Source organism: Teleopsis dalmanni, chromosome X (genome assembly GCF_002237135.1).
Source record: "Teleopsis dalmanni isolate 2A chromosome X, ASM223713v2, whole genome shotgun sequence".
Classification (NCBI taxonomy): Eukaryota; Metazoa; Arthropoda; class Insecta; order Diptera; family Diopsidae; genus Teleopsis; species Teleopsis dalmanni.
Window position 1 is genome coordinate 31,025,195 of NC_051848.1, and position 21,508 is coordinate 31,046,702.

General features: G+C 25.9%; 2 protein-coding genes across 2 annotated transcripts; both read left to right on the forward strand.

Annotated features, from left to right (window-relative positions):
* The first annotated feature begins 9,425 nt into the window (after positions 1-9,425).
* On the forward strand, positions 9,426-10,577 carry LOC119690233. Its single transcript, XM_038105250.1, has 3 exons — positions 9,426-10,109; positions 10,176-10,348; positions 10,534-10,577. Exons 1-2 carry the CDS (start codon positions 9,520-9,522, stop codon positions 10,180-10,182), a joined length of 597 nt encoding a protein of 198 aa, XP_037961178.1. The 5' UTR covers positions 9,426-9,519; the 3' UTR covers positions 10,183-10,348; positions 10,534-10,577.
* Positions 10,578-16,775: 6,198 nt separating this feature from the next.
* LOC119690079 lies at positions 16,776-17,987 on the forward strand. The gene is made up of 3 exons (XM_038105069.1): positions 16,776-17,453; positions 17,520-17,692; positions 17,878-17,987. The coding sequence occupies exons 1-2, from the start codon at positions 16,864-16,866 to the stop codon at positions 17,524-17,526; spliced, it is 597 nt and encodes a 198-aa protein (XP_037960997.1). The 5' UTR covers positions 16,776-16,863; the 3' UTR covers positions 17,527-17,692; positions 17,878-17,987.
* Positions 17,988-21,508: the final 3,521 nt, after the last annotated feature.

Sequence of the window (21,508 nt, forward strand, 5' to 3'; positions counted from 1 at the left end):
TTACTGAGTATCTTTGAAAAGCCATAAGAATACTTTATTATAAGTTCTAAACATGAGATAGACAAATAATTACTGCATTAATTAATAGTTGGAGGGTAAGCGAACAAAATTCACACTGAAAAGTATTGTTACTATCAAAAGTAAAACGTAAATGATATCTTAATAAATTTTTATTATATTTAGTTATTAAACTCAATCATGAAAGAGTCGCCTAATATGCACTTTTTATTTTTGCCACCACTTAAGTTATAAACCAATTTTCATCACTAACAAAATGAATGGAGTAAATAATTTCAGACTTTGTGCTTTTATTTGTGCTCTAATCAGTAACATGCAAGTCTGTCAAAATATGAGCCAAAACCACTCAGTCCTCCCCCAATGGCGATAAGAGAGAGGACTGAAATCTATTTAACCAGACAGACTGGTTACGTATCCCTTTAACCAGCTACCACAAGAGGTGTTTTGTTTGACTGCACTTTCGATAAGCGAATCTTCTTACAGTGTATGCATAATTTTATTCATCTTAAGAGCAATACAGTAGTCTTTCAAATAAAGCATCGATACAATAACAGTTATAGTATATATACCTAATAATGTATCTATATCTATGTCCCAACAGGACAATGCCAGGCCACACACATCGACAATAGCTTATGAAATTCTTATGAATCCACCTTATAGTCCAGTCCTGGCACCAAGTGATTACCATTTGTTTCTGTCCAATGCAAACAATTTTTCTGGTCAAAAATTTTCTTCACGAAAAGTTTGTGAAAATCGACTTTCTAAGTTTTTTCCCAATAGAAACGAGGACTTCTGTGTGAGAGGCATAATAAAATTACCTTTCAAATAGCAACTAGTTATCAAATAAAACGGCGTATATTTGACCTAAATCGGATCATTCTAGCTATAGTACATTAAGACTGAAAAGTTTTCGGAAATTCTCATTTAAAATTCGCGCGCTGTATATTTTTCGATATTTTAAGTTTATGTAGTTTGGCAGCACTGTCCTTAATTACTATGCCAAAAATGAGCTCGATCTGTCAGACAGTTCGTTTACGGCAGCTGTTGAAACCAGTTCACCTCAGTAGTGCGTTGCGAAATGTCTTCGACGGTCGTACGACCGTCCTGGAAGGCTTTGTACCACTCATAAACTTGAGTTTTCGATAAAACTGATTCCCCATAAGCCTTTTGTAGCATTCGCAACGATTCTGCACACGAAATTTCGTTCGAAACACAAAATTTGATGCAAACTCTTTGTTCAATATTTTTTTCCATTGTTTTTTTCGCAACGCCCTACTGAGGTGAACTGGTTTCAACAGCTGCCGTAAACGAACTGTCTGACAGATCGCGCTCATTTTTGGCATAGTAATTAAGGACAGTGCTGCCAAACTACATAAACTTAAAATATCGAAAAATATACAGCGCGCGAATTTTAAATGAGAATTTCCGAAAACTTTTCGGTCTTAATGTAAATAAGCTTTAAATTTCAAGCAAAAATAATAGATTCTTTTTATTGTCTATGAAGGATCAAGGATGATGGTAACCTTAAAAATCGATTTATATATCTTTCTATAGTTAATTTATGCTTTATCAATACCATAACCACCAATGCCGCAAGTAGCTCTCTTGCGGCATTGATCCATAACCACTAATGCCACAAGTAGCTCTCTTCGGAATTTCTCAAACACTTAATAAAATACAAATCAAATATTTTGTTTTTAATTTTAATGAGTTTGTCATTTTAAATTTTTTGTGATATTAAATAATAGTAAATGAGTTTTGGATATTTTAATTACTATTAGTTATACAATACATTATGATTTTCCTGAAACTTTAACCCAACGATCCCCTTTGGCAAAATTTTTTGGCAGTTTCTGCAGAAACTGTGAACTTTTACTTTTCTTGATTAGCATAAAGTGGTAACTGAGTTCGAAAAGGCCTATATCAAATCGAAATTACTTGATTATGGTATAGTTCAGCATGGCTAATTTAATACGTTAGGTCCGAAAGATTTAAGAATTTAAAACAAATAACAAATAAAAGTATCAAGAATCAGAATCAAGAATCTGAAGGGTTTTGAGTACAATTTCTTTCCTAAAATTCCAGCTATGTATATATCTGCATATTCATAATTTTATGATAATAATCAAAAATTGCACTTCTGTTGACTTTGTAAAAAATAAGAAATGTATAGCAAAATTTCTATCAAGTACTAAAATTTGTAAATTTCTAAATGTGATCTATTAAATAATTATATCTATCCATATTTTTGAACAGTTTACACGTTGAGAATATAATACGAATTGCATCAGTATTAAGAATACTTATGACATTCAACGTTCATTTAAATATAGATTTATTCTTAGAATTTTCAATTTAATAATTTTAATAATTTATATAAAGTATCTACAATAAATATATCTTTAGTATAAACGCAAGTTTATTTATTTTCCTTTTTCTTTTTTTCTGCGGCATTAATTAATTCTTTATATTCGATGTTGGTATTACTTATATTACTTAGCTTGCATTGTAAATATTTTAGTTTTTGACTTTTATTCTTTTATTGTAATAAAAGGAAATAATCGTTGTTATTTTAACTATAGGAATTGTGTTAATTCTAATTGCTGTGATTAGAGTTGAGTGTCAACTTTCAATAGTAATAATAACAACTAACAAAATTACAACAATAGATCGATGCACGAAGCAAACGAACTTCAGGGCATCAAAAAATTCAATATAAATTATTAATTATATTAACTAATAAAGGGATAAATTAGTATTTCAGCAAAGTCGAAACAATTATCCAACGTTAAAGATATACTACTTGCAAGATAACTCACAAGCTTGTGCAGTATCGTAGATGGGGTTAGTTTCGTACAGTACGATTAACTCATAACGTTACTTCTTTAGATAATGACTATAGATTTTTTTTCTTATAGAAATACAACTCTACAAAATAACAAAAACTAAAAAATTTGTTTATATATATAATTAAATTATTAAAATTATTTTTGTACAATTTAAATTATATCTTCCAGTATTAAAAGCCGCAAAACAACCTAAAATTACTTTATCCAAATTGATATGCTTAATAGTATTACTTTCAATTGTGTTTATACTAATAAATAATATTTATTTTTTACATAAATTAGTTTTAAAAAAATATTTATTTTATTGTTAACGATATAATTTTATTTATATAACTGTTGTTTATGCGTTAGTTCTAAAAATTAACAAAAAAATACAATAAACTCAAAATTCATTTATTTATTTATTAAATTGAAATAACACAAATTAAGTATACATTGGATGAGTTCAGGTTTCTATTATTGACACTTGCAATTATAGAACAATGATAAATAATAATAGCATATAACAGAATAATGGGTATAGCTTTAAAAGAATTATAGAAATAATAACAATTTTCAAACACTACTAATGGCGGATACTTGGCAATATTCAAACAGCGAATCAATACTCTATGAAATTTAAACGGGAATACAGTAACCTTTAATGCTATAGGAATAAGTTGCTATTATTACAGATAAGTAAGTATGATCAATTCAATAAATATTTTATTAGATCCAAACTTAAACAGGTATTTTAGTAACCTGAAATCCTTAAAAAATGGATTGTGATGATCTCATTTGTTCTGCAGATCATATTCGAAATAACATATAATTGGACTAATCAAGATTTTATAAGATCTAAACTTAAACGGGAATATAACAAACGTAAATTCGTAAAAAATAGATAGTCATTATCCTAAATGGATTGTCGCAACCCAAAACTCTTAAGAAATGAATTTTAATAATCCCAAATGTTTTGCGGACTGTATTTAAAACAACACATGATTGGACTTATCAATATGTTATATGAACCAAACAAACGGAATTATAGCAACCTTAAATATTTAAGAAATTAATTGCTATTACCCCCATTTTTATGCAGTCTCTGTGTTGGCTCCTTGTTTCTGTTATGCAATTTTCCATGCAAAAAATTTGATAAGTCCAAGTAATAACATATATGGGCTTTGAAACTCAGAACTTTATTATTTTTCTAAATAATAGAAAGTTTTCTCTGAATTGGGGTCTCTGGAGCGATCTGAATGTATAATCACATCACACCTGCATATGCACAAGCGCCGCTTCTCATCTTGTACTAATTGGTATCTTAAGTAAGTGATTCTGAATCTATTTAACTAAAAAAGATATGAAGAGATATTAAAATTGCATTAGCAGTGAATGAAATTTGCAGATTGAAATCTTCAACTATTGTTTGCAAAATGCGGATATGAATAGTCATTAAGATTGGGGAAATACTTCAGACATATAATATGTGTATTTTGTAGTCTTTGCTAATTTAAGCTAATTTGCTTCTTTGTTATCCCATGCAACACTGTATGCCACATAAAATGTATCTGCTTATGAATTTACAATCAATCATCATATCAAATATATAATTATATATGAATATGAAATTCACACATATACACACTGCATATGTATGTAAGTGATGTGTTAAATTTTAATTATTATAATATTCCTAACAACATAATAATCAGCAGCATTTTATCTTGCAGTAATAAAAACAAAAAAAAATATAAATAATAGTAAATTGAAAATTAATGCAACACTTGTAAAAATTGCACAATTTCGATTGCAACAAGAAGATGAGCATTTTTGATGTCATCACAGCGCTAGCAACAAAAATACAAAGTTCTGCCGCTTTTGTCAAACAACCTGCCATAAAAATAATTAACGGCAAATACAACAAAAAAAAAAAAACTCATTTACGCAAAAAAACATTATCGCTAATATCATTAACATACAAAATAACAACAACAAAAACTATGCAAACAGCAATGAAAACAGTAGCAAGCAAAATGAATCAACATCGAATGTTAATAGCCACAAAAAAGAGGAACACAACAACAATTACATTAAAAGACCATAACTAAAAGCAAAAACATATGTTAATATACATATGCATAAATACATTCGGGTTTGTATGTTTATAAACAATAAGAATTAAAAATTCATTCACAAAATGTTGCGAAACATTACAATTGTTGTTAAGATGAACAAAATAGACAAAGAAAACTTCTAACCATAACAAATTTTCGATATAGTAATAAACCACACATAATAAACAACGCCAATCAGCAAAATAATAATATTACATACATACATACATACATACATACTTTAATAATAGTAGAACAATGGCGTTGTACGGTGCTGGAGTGTAAGAAGTGCAACAAATATATTGTCTGAATATATGATATATACGCATTTACACATCTTATATCTTACACACTTGCACACAAAAAAAAATGCCTTCAAATTTTTGGTTTTTTTTTTTGTCTTTATTTTATCAAGCATAAAAAAGCTCTTTTCAGCTTCTGTCATAGTATGCAGTAAGACATGGTTTAACTCTTTTAAATCTTAGGATTATGAAATTTTTAGTTGTTGTTGCGTTATTTGATTTTTTTTTTTTTTGTAATTATAAAGTTTTCTTAAATTTTTATTTTGTTTTTGCTTATGTATTTTAAGGTCACTTTTCATTTCAATTGAAGGTTGATTTTATTGTTTTACAGCATAAAAACAAAAACAAATGCCAACTACAAGAAATTTTTTGATGAGCTTTAGAAGAAGAGTCACTTGATGTTGTTAATGCTGTTTGTGTTGTGTTTGTTGTTGTTTTTCTTAGTTATTATACGTTTTTTTTGTGGTTAGGGCTTGTGCTATTATTTTTCCGTATTTGTTGTTGTTGTTGTGGTTGCTGTTAGTGTTATTGTTATTGTTGGTGTTGCACTTGAACTAAGCAATTATACTACGACACTTGTAACAAAAAAAAATATTATGAATTGTTTCTATTAACCTAATAAACTATGCGTTGCTTATTTATTTTATGTGCTGCTTCGTCTATATTTTGTTTTTTTTTTTTATAATTTTAATTTGTTTTTTTAAAGCAGTATTCTTTTGTTTCCTTTGTGTTGTTTGAACTTATGTCTTTGTTACTCCAAAAAAAAAAAAACATAAAATAATATCTGCACAGTGGGGTTAACTAATAATTTAATTTTTAAATATCAATGGTCTAAAGACCAAATTTCAATAAAAAACGAAAATTTTTATATTTGTCTTTTCTTTGCTATTCGAATTTGTCCTACTTATATAATAATTGTTTTTCCTTGTTTATGAACAAGAATAGGAGCTACCCCAGTCAATTTTAAATTCCTAGAGTATCAGAAAGAATGACATGAATATATATAAATGTTCTAATAGCTTGACAAAAACTTGCCCGTTTGTTTAGTCAATGTCATCGACTTGTATCACTATGCGTTTTCTTGAAATGTAGTATATATAGTATATAGTATATAATAATGTATATAAATGGTCTATAATAATGTAATAATAATAATATAAAAAAAATTCCTGACTTAGTTATACGTTTGTTATCACCAAAAAGTTTCGTCTTTGAAATACTCCCAATTTTCGTATTTAATACTTTAAATATTACAAAAATTTTATAGATCTAATTTTTTTCAAGATAATAGTTAACTCTTATAGTGCGCGCTTTTGAAAATATAAATGCAGTAACCTTTTTGACTTTGATCAACCTTTTTTGATTGCTATCTACTCAGGGTGTAACCGATTTCTTGATTCAGTATAGTATAATAAATAAATCATACTTTTCTAATACCACATAAAAAAGTTCTTCCAAATATCCCAAAATTCAAACATCACTAAGAATTATAAACGGCTAGATTAGCACTTTGATAGCATATTGTGATGGGCAAATCTTGTTGAAGAATATCTAAGTTTACACTTAGATAGACCAATTCGCCTTCTCCTGATAACTTAAGGGAATCCTAATGTGTCTATGTGGAATTTCTTTCAAACTACATTTTGGTGGAAGCAAGTCTATTATATCAGAAGACAAAGGCATGGTATAGAGGAAAGGGGGATAAGGAAAGGATAAAAGGATAAGGCTGAAAAGGATAAGGTCACAACTAAAGTGGTTAGTTCGTTTGATTTGGATTGTTTAGTTGTAGATTTTGTGACCAGTATCACCGAAGCTAAGGTTGTAGAATGAATCTGCTTAACGATATTTTTGTTGATCAGTTTATATGCTATTAGCCTTTATGTTGTAACCGTCTCAAAATATTGTATTAGCAACTAGCAATAGAAAACTTATAAAAAACATCATTTATTCGGTTGTTGAATGTGTTGGAAAGGACAATGCATTGTTATAGGTACATAGGACTAGTATAATTGAACACTAAAAATTTTTTTTTTAATTAAATGGACCTTCTTATAGTAAATCCGGCTAAACTCTATATGTATTATTGTTGAAGTTGTTAAGTATTAGTTGACATATATACTGGAGAGTTTAATATATATGACCACTACCTTATTTAGAAATCTTTGTCATTAGAGCAAAACTTGTATTGTTTATGGTAAATTTTATTTCATAAAATATTTTAAATATTATTAAAAACAATTAATAATTTTATTCTTTAATTATTATAATTACATTCACAATACAATTAGTGACTCTCATAATCATTACCAAACCTTTGATGAGCTTCGATTATAATTCTGCTCTTAACTTCTATTCTGATAGTTGTAATCGATAAATGTTTGCCAGTTCATTATTTTCCGGTAGATCATGTATTACTAAAATTGACTCTATCAATTGACTCTATCTAGTAGTTGCAATAAGTGGACCAATGCTTATCTTTGCATACAAGTATATTATCCAAAAATTATAGTATAGCAAAAATATTTACATACTTAATATACATCAGAGAAGTATAATACATCAAATTACAAGATTCGTTTTTTCATGATTTTTCCTTCAAATTAGTTTTTTTATTACACTAACTTAGAAAGTTTCATATTTATATAAAAAAAACAATCTCCTTCTGATTAAACCATAAATTCATTTTACAAAGTACTAGTATTGTATCTAATCAATATATTATGGGTTTCTCATAAAAATTCAAACGAAGATGATAGTAGGTTAAGGTTTTACACTGTGACCTTTAAGCACTTCACTGTAATTGAGAGGGTAATCTATTCTAAATTCATTTATATTAATTTATTTCTTTTTTTTATTTCAGAAACTTTTTTATAAGGTGTCTTAGTCTTTTTAAACTACTGTGAAGATTTAGTATTCGGTGCAATAGATTTTTATACAAAAACTATTCAGTTTGCACCAAAAATAATTATACGAGTAGCACAGTTGAACAATTGCACAGTAGCGGATACATTTTAATCTCTGAAAAGCTAAAGAAGCTCTAAATTGAGGAGATACAGATGATAATTAGCCATTAGAGAAGCGATTTCGACTCATAAACTTAACGCTTACCAAGCGTAGAGTTCAGTTTTAGTTTATCTAAATTTGTGCAATTTGTTCATGATTTTTATTTTTATTGTTTTAAATTTGGTAGTATTTTTTTCTGCTCATAAAGTATACTGAAGTTTTAATGGGTTTTTAAAGCCGTTTATAAAGGGGGGCTTACATTCACTTATAATTTCAGCGTATAATTTAATTTAACGAATACATTCAGCAGCCTTGAGTAATTGTGTTTTCTTTTTATCTTTGAATCAATTTGATTATTTATTGTTTTGGATATATAATAATCTTATTCGATTTAATATTCCTATAATCCTTTACCAGGTTGCGGCATTTTGTAGCACTACTTTCCAGATACCTTAGCCTGTGCACGTCTTTTCCAGTTATTTACATCACATGTTCTGTTAACTTAATCACTCTACCATTTTCTTGCCTAGTCATATCGCCATATCATATCGTATAGAAGTGAAGCATTTCAAAAAAATGTTTTTATGTCTCTTATTCATATGCTATCAAATGCTAATAAAAACAATCAAAGAGCATAAAAGATTTAAAAGGATGTGAAACATCTCTTATCTAATGTTTTGTGAAACGACTTCGATGAATATGAAGGAAGTCGTGCGCCACCACAAAGCTGAAGAGCACAACCACGGTAAGGTAATTACCTTTAGACCTCTAGCCAAATTTTTTTATGAGTTTCCGGATTTGATGTGAGCCAGGGGAAGATTATTGGCCCGGTGCTCTTATCCTATTTAATTCTATCTGAAAACAAGACATTCCCAACAGGTGACAATTTGGTCTTCATTCTGTCTCTGTGGAGCCAAAATCTCTCTTATTCAGTTAACCACAGTGCACCGCTCAGCTGTGAACCAAAATGCTAATTATTTCAAATTCTAAAACTTATTCTTACTTTTACAGTTAACATTCTTAAAAATCAAACTTTTCTATTTTGAATTAATGACATCTAAGTAGTTTTTGATTTTAATCTTTTATGAAGATATTAATAAAAAAAAAATATATTATCATTTTTATTTTTTACGTTCTTTATTTTGATACTTTTTTATATTTAAGTCAAGTATTTGTATATATACTTTATTTGGTAAAAAAACAAACATTTCTAAAAATTTAAAAACTTCTGATTGATCGGGATCAAAAATGCGTAGAAAGCAATCCATAAGGAAATCTAAATTTTCAAAAAGAAAAGTGCGTAGGGGTTACTACGGCAATCATTTTGGACGTCAAGTGTGTTGTGACCAGCTTCCGGAAATGACTTTATCTACCATTAATGCTAATGATTGTAGACCTGAACCTTTTATAAATAATATAAACCCATTCTCAAATGTTGAATCACCCTTTGCAAATTCAGTTTCAACATACGGTGATATGGCAAATAATTATGCAGAAAATTTGTTTTTCCCAATGGAAATACTATATCCATTTAATACAATCACACAAATAGCATTGTCCGGAAATGTAACTATGCCCATAGAGAATAACAAAGAGAAACTTGATGAAGTCGTCCCAATGGAAATAGATGAATTCTATGATTATCCAAATATGACGGAAGTGAATGAGGAGTTTACTTTTGGTAACGGTGCTAACGTTTCACCAATATCCTCTAGCGCTTCATTTTATTCTCATGGCGAAACTCAGGCGTTCAGTCAAAATAACTTCCAAAATCGATTAAAAAAGAAAAAATCTCGGCATAATATCCAGAAATGTCCATTCTGTAAAAAGAAACGGAGGTTTGTTTTGCATAATATAATGAAATATTAAAAATTTACTACTCACTAATTTAATTTTTTAAATAGAATCTAAGTTATGACAAATCCCAAATCCGCAGTCATATAGATGTTCATACCAAGAATTTAGAATCTACATAAAATCTCAAGTATAGTTTTAAAAAGATTATTGAGAGAAGCGAAAAATTCTAAATCATTTTATGAAGATTTATATACAATAACTATTGAAAAAGTGCGCTCAGGTATATATATCATACACATTATTAATGTTTATTCATATAGAATATTATTTATTCTATATATATAAATATTATACATTATAAATATTATGCATTTAAGTATATTTATATATACCATATTACATTTATATTTATATTCGTTTTGCATATTTATAAATTGTAAAACTTTAATAGAACTTTCTTTATAGAAGAATTGGAAGCTATCTTGGTATGAAAATTGTTAGAGTTAGAAAAATTATATAATAAATTCAAAATCAATATATTGTGTAATGATTTTTAAAACTGCATATAATAAATAAACCAGTTCAAGTAAAATATTGAAAATATTAAATGAGTTCATTTAAAGTATTTACTACTCATAGTTAGATGTAAAAAGACTTTTATTATTATAATTTATGTTTCTATTTCTCAGCAGTTCAATTCAATTCCTTAAAAATATTTGCAATATTTACAATATATATGATATACTATAAATTTTTTTTTATCAAAGTTTGTGGGTTTAGTTAATTAAAGATAACTAAGGAACCGCTGCTCAGTAGCTCTTCACAATATCTTTCCCACCATAATACTTTGTCATTGTATCGACTTTTGTTATACAACTTACAAGCCGCTTAGTTTCCTCATCAAAGTCTATAGGCAGATCAGATATCTTTAATTGCAACTTAAATCTTTTTTTTAAAATATTTTTAAGCGTTTCGTTTTTATTTAAAATTTGTGTTATCTTTTAGTTTTTTTACGATATTTTGCATCTTGCTTTACCACTTGAGGTTCATAGCTTCCAGCCAAAATAATTGTTAACAATAACAATGGAAGTGTTGAAAATCTTCAAAAATTATGTTCATAATATTTCACGGTCGACAATTTTAACACGAAAAAATGTAAAAGAGTTAGACTGCAGAAAATCAAAACTGTTATTAAACAAAAAAAAAATTAAAAAAAATAAAATTAAAAAACGTAGAGAAAACAAAATATTTATATATAACGATATAAATTTTTGAAGTTAATTTTTGGTGATTAATTACATTCAAACAGTTAACAATTCGAATATGAATGGACTTATGGAAAAAAACTTTTTAAGTGGTTTTAAAGTAGTTCCAACAACCGCAAAGAAACAATTCGTTATATGTTTAGATATCGACAAATTAGTGAATTGTTTTTAGTTGAAATTCGAATCAAATAATCAGATTAAATCATATTTGTACCATTTTGACTTGTATCTAAACAAATCATCAGCAAAAAATTAGTACGTATAGAGCTATTCAACTGAAAACAGCGCAAAAAAATGGCAAATGTGATTTTTTTTATTAATCCTACATTATATTTTCTAAGATGCTTAAAAAATCCGAAATTATTAAAACAAAACATTAAAATCATAAAACTATTAAAGTTTTTTTTGTAGTCTTTAAACTAGGTCTTAGTAGGTCCCGTACAACCTCATGCTAACATTTAATTCAAACATGACATTCAAACTATTTGGAGACTTACTATACAAAACCATTCAAAACCCTCATAACCACCCAACTAAATATAAACCACGACTTTGCTTAGAAATCCATTCTGTGTAAAACAAATACTTCCTGCCCTTAATGCATGTAATTTACTTAAAACTGGTATGCGCTTCTCGGTGTATCTTACTAATTTTTGATTAAAAGATATCTTAATTTCTTCATTCAATAAAGTGATGAAAAATTTTATAGGAAAACTTTAGGTTATATCCTAACAATATTGAATTGATGCAAAAAATGAAACTCAAACATTACGATATATTGATTAATGTTACGATATAATGATACGATATATCGTTTAAATCGTGTCTTCTGTAAATTGCAACTTAAACTGTTGGAAGTTAATCGAATTGTCTGTAGCGAAACTAAGCAAGTCATTGACGCTCACATCTGGCTGAGCTATGGGCATATCCTACAAAATACTCAATAAGCTGGTGGCAGCATTCAAAGGCACCCAGTACTGGAGAGTTTAATGATAATATGTTCATCGGAAATTTACACGTTTCTTAGTCCCTACGATCATGTGCTCTAATACTGCTAAGTAATTTTTTGTGGAGGTACTTGATATCGTTGTTGTGTATTCACAAGTCTGGACCGAATTCAACTTTGAAAGACAACATCGAACGTCTTATTTATGAGATATGATCTCAAATGTTATAAGCAGTAAAAGAATACAGTCTGAAATACAAGTAGAAGAATACAGTTCCTCAGATTCTTCTGTAGCGTCGTTAGTTGCCATACAATTATATTTCATCAAAAATATTATCAAATAATCGGCTTTTCTTGCATCTTTTTTTTTTGATTTAGAATTATACACATCTTCAGAAGACATTCTTTACTTTCACAATAATAATAATAAAAGTAAGTCATATTTATATAGAAATAGTTATTATGTATCTATTTCTATCTATATTATATATAACATATAGAAATAGAAATAGATATGAAATAGATGTTTTCGGATTTGATCAGACATCATATATCGGTTCGATCACAGAATATTTTGAAATAAGAACTTTTTATTAAACTGTAAAAATCTTAATTTAAAATACTGTTAAAATTATTTTATACTAAAAATATCAATATACCATTATTCTTAAAAATTATATTAAAAAACAGTTTGTGCAACGCTGCTTCGATTAATATTTAACACATTTTTTTGTTTCAAAAGCCTTGCGGGCTTGTTAAATGTGATTTATTTGCTTGGATAATATATCAAAATTAAATGAAAAAATGTTTGTTTGACTTTGAAATTTTATATTTTGATTGAAAAAAATGATTTTTAATAAATTAAATTTTTTTTATGTTTAAGTTACAATTTTTTTTTTGTAAGATTTTTAACCATTTTTCGCACATGTTCAACATTTACACATTTTTCGTGTTCAATTATTTTGGGCTTAAAAAAAATTTCAAAAAAAAACAATAAAAATAAAGTCATTTGATTTCATTTAAATTATTTCGATTTTATTTTATTTTATATTTTAATTCAATTTAACATTATTTTAATTTTATTTCATTCTTTTTAATTCTATTTAATTTAGTTTTGCTTTTTTTTAAATTTATTTCATTTAATTTTATAATTATTTAATGCTATTGTGTTTTATTCAGCATAATTTATTATAATATAATTTAATTTAATTCATTTCAATTATAATTCATTTTATTATTAATTTTTATTGTTTCATTTTATTTTATATTAGTTTATTTTATTGTATTTTATTTCATTTCATTTTATATTATATTATTTGAATTTAATTTTTCTTGTCTTATTTTAATTAATTTTATTTTATTTTAGTTTTAGTTTATTTTATTTTGTTTCATCAAATTTTATTTTATTTTATGTGCTTATATTTTAATTTATTATATTTCATTTTATGTTATTTAACTTTATATTATTTTATTTCATTTTTTTATTTTATTTTATTGTATTATATTTTATTTTTTTAATATTTTATTTTATATATTTTTTTCTATTAATTTTAAGTTATTTTGTTTTATTGTGTTAGACTTTTTTTATTTAACTTTGTTTATTTTTATATTATTATATTTTGTTTCATTTTATTTTATTTTTGTTTTATTTCATTTATTTTTTATAATATTTAATTTTAATTTATATAATTTAATAATTTAATTTTATTTAATTTAATATAATTTACTTCATTTTTTTTTATTATTTCATTTGGTATTATTTTATTTTGTTTTATATTACATCATTTTATTTTACATTATTATATTTCATTTTATTTTGTTTGATTTTATTTTATTTTGATGTTATTTTATTTTATTTTAATTTATTTTATTTTAATTAGCATGACATTATTAACTTAACTTAACTTGACTTGTTTTGTTTTACCAGTCTATTCTATTTTATTTTATTATTATTTCATTTTACTTTTTGTTTTATTTTATTTTCTTTTATTTAATTAAACAAATAAATATTTAAATTTTTATTCAAATTTAATTTAAATAATTTTATTGCTTGTTTTTTAATTTTTTTTATTTTTCTTTATAATTTTACTTATTATATGTGCTAAATTTTTACGACTCTTAAACTGATAAATCATTTTGGCCAAAAAAGAAGATACTATTGTTTGGCAATACCTCTAAAACAACTCCATAAATGTTTTTGTAGTCCATTAGAAGCGAGTCTAATTGTGTTATGTAAAATTTCTTTAAATTAGTCAAAAGAGTGATTAAAAAATAATGTAGATTTGCCAAAGTAATAAGATTATACATTTTTATGAAATCAAAATTTTAAAAATTGTTCATTAATTTATAATTGTTCATAATTTTATAATTTTTAAAAATTATAATAATTTATAAAATTAATTTTCATTATTTATAAATTAAACTCCGGCATCTCAGCGACACATGTAAATAATTTTCAATTTGGCTTATATATAAATATATATTAAAATCAACAAAAATTAAAGAATCAGTTAAGAATACTAAAAAAGTAAAATTTTTTTTATTATTTTTTATTGTATTTTTATAAATATAACAAAAAAAAAAAAGCTGTACGAAAATACTGTAAAGAAAGTACTTCTGTAGAAAACCTCTGCATATATATTTATAAAGCTGTTAAATAGATATTGTAATTTGATTTATTATCATTTAGGGTGTTGTCAGCTAAAAAAAAGAAAAAAAGAAACCATATAATTATAAAACACTAGTATTAAAAATTTCAATATCGCCTTAAGAAGTATTTCCTTTTATACACTTCGAAGGTACATATACAAAAATAGTGCATCTATATAGCACTATCAGAAACAATTTGTTTGAGAGCATTTGTACTAATATCAAATAATTATATTATTTTATGCTAGGTCAAAGATTTAGTTGACTTAGTTCTTAGTTGACTTTAAAAATAATTTTAGTGTTAACACAAATAAATAAAAATAAATACATATTTCATTTTATTTAATAAACTTATTATAATTTAATATAATATATTCCAATTACTTATTATTTGATTTAAATTCATTTCTATTTAATTGAATTATTTGTTATTTAGTTTATTCTATTTTATTTTTATTTATTTTACCTATTTTTATTTAATTTAATATTTTATTAGATTTTAATTTAATTTAATTTTATTTTATTATATTATATTTTATTTTGTTTTGTTTTTTTTTACCTTATTCCATTTTATTTTAGTTAATTTTATTTAATTTAATTAAATTTTTTTTTAATTGATTATAAATAATGTAATTAACAAAATGATTGTGGGTATTAGCTGAATGTGAGGGCATTAAATTTCTCATAAAAGTTGGTATTTAAAATAATCTCAAATGAAACACACTAAAGCAAGTAGAATGAATTGAGTTAATTAAATTTTAATTCGTCCAGATGTCTTTCTTTCAGTTGTGTCAGACTTCAATTCATTTTATTAACACAAAACAATAATAAAAAAATAATATTTAATTATTTGACATTCGAGGAAGATAAGAATTTCAATCAAGTTCGGAGTCATTGCTTGTACATTACCAGTTCCCACATAAAATTGGTCGAATTTTATTATTTGGTGTTATTTGGTGAGAGGAAAATAGTCTATTATATAGTACCTTGGACAACTGACGCAAATAGTTGTCAAATGGTCCACTAAATAAGTATATTCTACATATTATTTTAAAACACTTTATTGGGAACTTCAAAAGTTATGTTGCCCCAAGCAGTTATTTCTGGACTTAAAAACGGAGTTTCGGTGGCGCAAGTTATATAGCTGGCTTACTTTCTTATCAGTGTGTCAATCTTACCGAAGAGAAAAAAGGTTCCCATATATGTAAATATACAGATAGTCTGCTGCTACTGCTACAGATAGAAGCAGTACGTTCTCTTATTTCGAAAATATTGATGAACTGTTCCGTCCTGCAACAGTAATTATCAAGTGAAACAAAATAATGCTCATTCACAAAATAATCAATAGCAATTCGTCTGTAAACAATTTCGCAAGTGACGCACCACTTCGGATAATCACTAAGGTAAAAAGCTGGTGCGTTCTTGCAAGTATGGTAAGGTAATTACCTTCAGACCTCTAGCCACATTTTTTTATGAGTTTCCGGATTTGATGTGAGCCAGGGGAAGATTATTGGTCCAGGTGTTCTTGTCCGATTTAATTCTATCTGAAAATAAGACATTCCCAACAGGTGATAATTTGATCTTCATTCTGTCTCTGTGGAGCCAGAATCTCTCTAATTCACTTAACCGCAGTGCACCGCTCAGCTGTGAGCCAAAATGCTAATTATTTCAAATTCTAAAACTTATTCTTACTTTTACAGTTAACATTCTTAAAAATCAAACTTTTCTATTTTGAATTAATGACATCTAAGTAGTTTTTGATTTTAATCTTTTATGAAGATATTAATAAAAAAAAATATTATTTTTATTTTTTTACGTTCTTTATTTTGATACTTTTTTATATTTAAGTCAAGTAATATATATACAAATACTTTATTTGGTAAAAAAACAAACATTTCTAAAAATTTAAAAACTTCTGATTGATCGGGATCAAAAATGCGTAGAAAGCAATCCATAAGGAAATCTAAATTTTCAAAAAGAAGAGTGCGTAGGGGTTATTACGGCAATCATTTAGGACGTCAAATGCGTTCTGATAAACTCCCGGAAATGACGTTATCTACAATTAATGCTAATGATTGTAGACCTGAACCTTTTATATATAATATAAACCCATTCTCAAATGTTGAATCACCCTTTGCAAATTCAGTTTCAACATACGGTGATATGACAAATAATTATGCAGAAAATTTGTTTTTCCCAATGGAGATACTATACCCATTTAATACAATCACACAAATAGCATTCTCCGGAAATGTAACTTTACCCATAGAGAATAACAAAGAGAAACTTGATGAAGTCGTCCCAATGGAAATAGATGAATTCTATGATTATCCAAATATGATGGAAGTGAATGAGGAGTTTACTTTTGGTAACGGTACTAACGTTTCACCAATATCCTCTAGCGCTTCATTTTATTCTCATGGCGAAACTCAGACGTTCACTCAAAATAACTTCCAAAATCGATTAAAGAAAAAAAAATCTCGACATAATATCCAGAAATGTCCATTCTGTAAAAAGAAAAGGAGGTTTGTTTTGCATTACATAATGAAATATTAAAAATTTACTACTCACTAATTTAATTTTTTAAATAGAATCTAAGTTATGACAAATCCCAAATCCGCAGTCATATAGATGTTAATACCAAGAATTTAGAATCTACATCAAATCTCAAGTATAGTTTTAAAAAGATTATTGAGAGAAGCGAAAAATTCTAAATCATTTTATGAAGATTTATATACAATAACTTTTGAAAAAGTGCGCTCAGGTATATATATCATATGCTTTATTTATGTTTATTCATATAGAATATTATTTATTCTATATATATAAATATTATACATTATAAATATTATGTATTTAAGTATATTTATATATACCATATTACATTTATATTTATAATCGTTTTGCATATTTATAAATTGTAAGACTTTAATAGAACTTTCTTTATAGAAGAATTGGAAGCTACCTTGGTATGAAAATTGTTAGAGTTAGAAAAATTATATCATAAATTCAAAATCAATATATTGTATAATGGTTTTTAAAACTACATATAATAAATAAACCAGTTCAAGTAAAATATTGAAAACATTGCATTTTTTTGTTATTTTATAGATATAGTAGAACAAATAACCATAGTACTATTATTACTTTATTTATTTATATATGTAGATAGTAACCGTGTTATTGAGACGGTTATTTAGATCTGGGTTCTTTGTCTGGTCGAAAAACTTCCCTTAAAATTTATTTTAAAAAAGTTTTTGGTGATAATGTTTTAGTTTCAAGCATTTCTTAAATTCGCAAAAATGTCTATTACAAAATATACATAGAGATTTAAGTACCATACATCTGGTTTGATGGAGACTTATTTATTTTTTTTTTTTATTTTATTATTATTTTTTTTTATTAGATTTTATTTTAATTTTGTTAATATTAATTCATTTAAATAAATGTTATTATATTTTATTTTACTGTATTTTATTGTATTTTATTTTATTTTATTTTATTTTATTTTATTTTATATTATTTTATTTTACTGTATTTTATTGTATTTTATTTTATTTCATTTTATTACATTTTATTACATTTTATTATATTACATTTAATTTTATTAGATTTTATAATATTTTATTTTATTATATTATATATTATTTTGTTTTTCTTTTTATCTTGTTTCATTTTATTTTACGAAATTTTATTTAATTTAATTTAATTTATGATGTATTTTTTTTAATTGATTATAAATAATGTAATTAACAAAATGATTGTGGGTATTAGCTGAATGTGAGGGTATTAAATTTCTCATAAAAGTCGGTATTTAAAATAATCTCAAATGAAAGACACTAAAGCAAGTAGAATGAATTGAGTTAATTAAATTTTAATTCGTCCAGATGTCTTCCTTTCAGTTGTGGATATTTGCCGTTTAGATAACGTATACGTTCCATGACAGACTTCAATTCATTTCATTAACACAAGATAATAATAAAGAAATAATATCTAATAAGATGAATTTGAACTTCAAATTTAATATCTCAAGCTTGACATTGTTTTTCGGTATTTATTTTTATGATAAGTTTTAATGGTTTGTTCCGTGAAGACAACGCAAATGTTTTTGGCTCTGGCAGTTTGGTGTACATAATTGTGTTTTTAACGTCTTGAGAAATATTGCAATTAAAAATGTCAAATTTAAATAAAAGTTACCATTTCATTTTATGTAACAATCAATTTGAATTTAAGAGCAGTACTGTAAGATAATAAGCAACGAAAGTGCTATGAAATGTAAACGCTTTCTCCGTTTTTGCTACATTAAAATATAAAAATATCTTAATAATTAAAATCGTTAACCGAGATATATTGCATAAAAAAAAACTTTTGTTGAAGATTTTAAAATAATCTAAATAATTAAAAACTATAAATAAAATGTAACAATAATAAGATGATCCACTAATGTGTCCACTTTGGAGATATATATCAGATAGCAGGATCTATTGGTGATAATAATTATAGTGTCATCAATTAGTCAAAATACGTAGGACCAAACTTCGTAGCTGTTGTAAACTGATCATGTAGACCATTGTAACTGATGGCTTTTGATTGCAATGGAGCTCTAGAACTGCTTTTTTGATGACGATATTGATGCTATCCTCTGGTTTCTTGTCAAATTTTTTATAAATTCCAGCAATATTTTTAAATCAGAAAACATCTTTATTTCTATTAAATAAAATTTAGTAAATATTAATAGCTGAAGCTTTCTTGTCAACACATAGGATTTATTTAAGTCCATTCTCTTTAAAAATATTTATTAATATTATTTTATATTATTGAGAAACATTGTAACAAAAAATTATATTCTATTATAACTATATATTACACGAAATGAGAATTTTATTGGAAAAAAAATAGATAAAAATCTTGGGACAAGAAATACCTTACAAATTATAGTCTCTAAATAAATGAATATAATTAATAGATGTGCAGAAGGGATATAGGTATTAGGCTATTAACAATCTTTCATATTATGATATAATATGTATATATTATATGAGAAAAATTCTTAATCTGCCCTTGACAAGGCATCCTCGAAAACTAGATGAACTTGCAATTAACAAAGGCATATATTAGACCAAAAAGTGTTTGGAACTATGTCTCTCAATAACCAATATTCGAAATATGAATCTTAAGTTATTACACAAGAATATTATAACTTTAGGTATAAAAACGGAGTCAACACGATTCCTTTGACGCCAACACTCAGCATATAGCGGGTGTACTTTTTAAATGTAGAGCCGTGGTCTTTTTAAATTGGACACCAGAGAATTTACTACATCTGAACGTGATTGTTCTTTTTATAATCGCCATGAAATAGAAAATATAGGCAAACCTGTTTTTATGCGGTCTTATTATGTGCCTATATATGTCACATTATTGATATATGCCCGATTTCCAGAGAACAGAGACGTATTTTATAAGAAGTCAAAGTCAAAGTTAAATGGTAACAATACTAATAATCTCTATAAATTTATGAAAACTGTTTAAAGTTACAGAAGATTAAATATTGAAGAATTTATATGACTGAAAATGTTAATAATTTCTACCCTTTTTTGTATGCCAATCCTACAGACAACAAATATGTTATTGTCAATTTAGATTTTAAGACAACCCCTATAATTTTTGTATGTGCTGTATGATGTTTTTAAATCATTAATATATAATAATAATAATAGTAATAATTATATTAAATCATTTTATTAACTATAAAAAATCGCAGTTCAAATAATAAAAAATGTATAAGATCCCGTGATGCTTTTGGGGCACCAATCAGTCAAAAAAAAAACATTGGAAAACATGGAATATTGCACGATACTTTCAAATAATAATTTGCATTTTAACTATTATGCTAAATACTGTATATAGAAATATGTTTAATTTTGCTTTTCCGAGATCTCCGTTTGACATTAAACACCAAGAACTATCTTTCGAAAGTAAAGTTCATTCCCTCTGGAATGGGTTCAGTTTATACAAAAGATCTTACATGATCACATTGCTTTATTCCAACGGGAACCCACAACTTTGTTGTTTTTTATTATATTCTAGATTATGCTCTTTCAAACCTGCTGAGAAAGGCGATTAATTATGAATACTGCGTTCAAGGTATATCAATATAATTTTCCTCAAAATGTCCATTTGTCTGTTCATTTGGAATTGATTTCTGCACCAACTGATTAAAATTAATTGACTACAAAGCATATAACGATTTGCGATTTGAATTGACTATGAATATAAATGATAGTAAAAGCGACCATTCACTATAATTTAGATATCGATTGGTTTCCATATGCTTTCATATATTATTTTAAGACAGATAATTAATTCTGATATGTATTTTTCTAAAAATTCCTGAAAGAAGTGACTATATATTTTACTGTGAATTGATATGTTAACATATGAAGAAAATCTCAAGAGCTTAACAATATAGATGCGAAAATATGTCACTAAAATAATAGCATAATTTGGTTCTGAAAAATTTTACCTCTTAACACATACTCTTTAATCGGGAAGAATTTGTAATATAAAAGTTAAGCGA